The following is a 4,452-nucleotide window of genomic DNA, read 5'->3' as shown; positions in this document are numbered from 1 at the left end:
CGGAGTCTTTTGTGGTTCCATAGGAATTTTTAGGATTCTTTTTATTTCTATGAAAACTGCCATTAAAATTTCGATAGGGATAGCATTGAACGTATAGATCATTTTAAACAAGATTAATTCATCCAGTCCATAAACATAGAATATCTTTTATTTGTGTCTTTAATTTCTTTCACTCTTGTTTTGTAGTTTTCACTGTACAGAACTTTTACCCACTTAGATAAATTTATTCCTACGTATTTTATTGTTTTCAACGCTATTGTAAATGGAATCATTTTTTAAATTTTTCTTTCAGATATTTCATTGTTAGTGTATAGATGCAAATGATTTTTGTATATTGATTTTCTATCCTGTACTTTCCTGAATTTGTTTTTAGTTCTTACCAATTTTTGGTGGAGTCTTTAGGGTTTTCTATGTATGGTACGTCATCTGCAAACAAAGGCGATATTACTTCTTCCTTCCCGATTTGGATGGCTTTTATTTTTTTTTTCCTGAATGATATGGTTAGGACTTCCAGCATTATGTTGAATAAAAGTCATGAGAGTGGGCATCCCTGTCTTGTTCCTGATCTTAGGAAAGGTTTCAGTGTTTTACTGTTGAGTGCGATGTTAGCTGAGGACTTGTCCTATATGGACAGGATACTGTAATAGAAAAGAATACAGGCTTTATAGCTAGACTGGCTGAATTAAAATCCTAGCTCTGCTGCTTATATGTATAACTATGAGAAGTTACTTCTCAGGAACCTGCATTTTATTACCTATAAAATGAGGATAGCAACTGTACTTATCTCAATGGATTTCTCTCTCTCTCTTTTTTTTTGCATTGTTTTTAATGTCAAAGCTTGAATTTTCCCAAACTTCCTGATGTGTCTTTTGAATGTTCATTAATTTAAAAAAAAATCTTTATTGAGATATAATTTATATGTCATACAATTCACCCATCAGTGCTTTATTATTATTTTTTACTGGTAAATAATATTCTGCTTAATTAATATATCATGTTTTCTTTATCCATTCATCAGTTGATGTACATTTGGGTTGTTTTCATTTTGGGGTGATTGTGCGTAATGCTGCTATGAACATGTATGTACAAGTATATTTTCATTTTGAGGGGAGCATATACCTAGGAATAGAATTTCTGGATCATGTGGGAACAGTGTCTAGCATTTTAAGGAACTGCACCTGAGACCTTCCAAAGCAGTGGCACCGTTTTTTGCAGTCCCACTGCTCTTCTGTCAACATTTGTTATTATCTGTTTGTTTGTTTGTTTGTTTTTAGCTACCCCGATGAGTGTGAAGTGGTACCTCGTGGTTTTGATTTGCATTTTTGTAATAATAATATGGAACAGCTTTTTGTGTGCTTACTGGCCATTTGTATATTGTCTTTGGAGAAATGTCTGTTCAAATCCTTTTGCTCATTTTAAAATTAGGTTACTTGTCTTTTTATTGTTGAATAATTATTTTTTTTTATATATTCTGGATGTGAATTCCTTATAAGATATGCAATTTGCAAATATTTCCTCCTATTATGTAGTTATCTTTTCACTTTTATGATAGTATCTTTTGAAGCACAAACATTTTTGTTTTTGTTTTTGTTTTACAAAAGTTTTTAAATTATGATCAAATCCATGTGTCTATTTTTTCTTTAGTCACTTGTGTGTTTAAAGTAATATCTTAGAAGGCTTTGCCTAACCCAAGATCATGAAGACTTACTGTTAGATTTTCCTCTAAGAGTTTTATAGTTTTAGCTCTTATATTTGGATTTATGATCCACTTTGAGTTCATTTTTTGTGTGTGGTGTGAGGAAGGAGTCCAACTTCTTTTTTTTGTACATGGATATCTAGTTGTCTCAGCACCATTTTTGAAACTCATTGAGTTTTCATTAGTATCAAAAAAATTAACATATTCAGAGCACTTAGAATAGTACATGGGGATACATAGCAGCCTTGAGTAAATATTAGTTATTATTATTTTATCATGTATTATACTAATTTGTCATTGTATGTCCGCTTGTCTTTCTCTCACAAGAGACTGTCTTACTCTTTGTACCTATTGTCCCTGGCCCGGTACCCACCAAACAGTACATGCTGCATAGATTTTGTTAAATGGATGAATTATAAATGAGGCTTCTCTTTTCAGGCAATTAGTGGGTAAAGCACAGGACAGGTGCCAATTTCAAGACTGACAGTCTATTGTGCTAGATTTGGGTCGCAACCAAAGGGCCTCTCAAAGTTAGAACACGTTAACAGTGTCGGCCCTCGGGCATCTCCGCAGAGAGCACAGCGTACGATCCCAGGCTGCAGGTCACCTCGGAGAATCTGAATCTCAGTACATTTTTCACTCCCATGTCTCCCTCCGTACCTGTTTGCTTCTTCCTTCCCTTGACCCTGAGCATGAGCTCATGGAATGGGATCGCTCTCTAGTATCAGTCTCAGCCAAATCTTCTTTGCCGCATCCTTGGGCTTTCGATCCCTAAAAGTTAAAGGTGCATGACTTACTTCCCACCCCTTAACAGTCTCCATCTACATTCTTTTCCCAACATGATCTCATCTAGTTTAATGGCTTTAAATGCTGTGTTAGTTTGATGACTCCCAAACCTGTTACTCCAGCCCTCACTCTTCACTGAGGTCCAGACTTGAATTTCAATAGTCTGCCTCATGTCTTATCTTAAATATCTAAGAGGCATCTCAAACTTAACATACCCAGAGCTTCTCCCACAAACATATTTTTCTCTCAGTCTTTCTCAGCGAAGTAAATGGTTTCATAAAATTCTCCAAGTTTCCGAAGTGAAATATTTAGGATCCATCCTTGATTCCTCTTTTTATACTTGTTGCCTATATACTAAACATCTCGAGAATGATATGATGGGGAGAGGTGTATTTACAAGGTCCAGGGGCAGAATAATAAAGATGGAACCCAGTCACAGATTCCCTAAGAAGCCCTCTACGTTGGTATTAAATTAACCACGGCAGCATGTGGGAAAAACCAGGGGAGGCAAATCAGGGGCAGTTGGCAGGCCTAGTGGTAACTGAGCCCAGGGCCAATTTGCATTCTGGCCGAGCCAAGCTCACCTTTTCACCAAAGCCGGAGCATCCTCCTTCTACGTGAGCTCCGGCTCAGATGCACAGCCTGAGCCTTCTTCTCACGCCCCCAGGAAAGATCATAAAAGGGGCTGTGGGCCCGGGTAGGGAGGTGGCCAGGGACCAAGGCACCGGCCGGGGCCCCGAGGAAAGGCTGCAATGCAGCCAGCACTCACATTCCTCTTCATGCTGCTCTTTTGTGTGCTATGTCTCCTGGGAATCCTGGCCAATGGGTTCATCGTGCTGGTGCTGAGCAGAGAGTGGAGGCAGCGTGGGCGGCTGCCCCCCTCGGACATGATCCTCGTTAGCCTGGGCGCCTCCCGCTTCTGCCTGCAGGGTGTTGGACTGGTGCACAACTTCTACTACTCCCTGCACCTGGCGGACTACTTCAGGGGCCCAGCGCATCCGCTCTTCAGTCTGTACTGGGACTTCCTGAACTCCACCACCTTCTGGTTCGGCACCTGGCTCAGTGTCTTCTTCTGCATGAAGATCGCTAACCTCTCCCACCCCACCTTCCTCTGGCTGAAGTGGAGGTTCCCGAGGTCTGTGCCCTGGCTGCTGCTGGGTTCCCTCCTGGTGTCTTCCATCGTCACTATGCTCTTCTTTTGGGGGAACTTTGCTGTGTACCAAGGTTTCTTCATCGGAAGGTTTTCTGGGAACAGGACCAACGAGGAGTGGAGTAGGTGGCTAGAAATTCACTATTTCCTGCCCCTGAAATTTGTCACATTGTCAGTCCCTTGCTCTGTTTTCCTGGTCTCGACGGCGCTGTTGATTAATTCCCTGAGGAGACACACTCGGACGATGCGGCACAATGCCCACAGCCTGCAGGACCCCAGCACCGAGGCTCACACCAGGGCTCTGAAGTCACTCATCTCCTTCCTCGTGCTCTATGCTCTGTCCTTTGTGTCCTTGGTCATCGATGCTGCAGGCTTCTTCTCCTCAGAGAGTGACTGGTACTGGCCATGGCAAATTTTAATCTACCTGTGCACATCTGTCCATCCCTTTATCCTCATCCACAGCAACCTCAGGCTTCGAGGGGTGTTCAGGCAGCTACTCCTGTTGGTCAGGGGCTTCTGGGTGGCCTAGGTGGCATGGTCTCCCTATCCAGATCCCCAGAAAGGACTCGGGTGAGGATGACGGAACCACGGGCTGCTTACCTGGGGACACCGTCATAGGCAGATGTGTCCTGGATCGTGCTGTGGGGTCCCTCCTTTGGGAAGGAGGAAGAGAGTCAAATCTGGGAACTCTGAGCATCATACCTGCCTCGGGGCCCCATATTAAAAAGGGGCCGTGTGGGTCCCAGAGAGCCAGTATTGTCCAGAAGGTCAGAGTATAACACTTTGCGCTGCTGTCCCCGTATCCTCTCTGCTGCGTAGA

General features: G+C 42.4%; 1 protein-coding gene across 1 annotated transcript; it reads left to right on the top strand.

Moving 5' to 3' along the window:
• The first annotated feature begins 2,005 nt into the window (after positions 1-2,005).
• On the top strand, positions 2,006-4,452 carry LOC107516944 (taste receptor type 2 member 41). Its single transcript, XM_016157185.2, has one exon. The coding sequence runs from the start codon at positions 3,235-3,237 to the stop codon at positions 4,159-4,161; it is 927 nt and encodes a 308-aa protein (XP_016012671.2). The 5' UTR covers positions 2,006-3,234; the 3' UTR covers positions 4,162-4,452.

The sequence above is a fragment of the Rousettus aegyptiacus genome, unplaced genomic scaffold (genome assembly GCF_014176215.1).
Source record: "Rousettus aegyptiacus isolate mRouAeg1 unplaced genomic scaffold, mRouAeg1.p scaffold_m13_p_13, whole genome shotgun sequence".
NCBI classification, from domain to species: Eukaryota; Metazoa; Chordata; class Mammalia; order Chiroptera; family Pteropodidae; genus Rousettus; species Rousettus aegyptiacus.
This window is presented reverse-complemented; position numbering and strand designations above follow the sequence as displayed.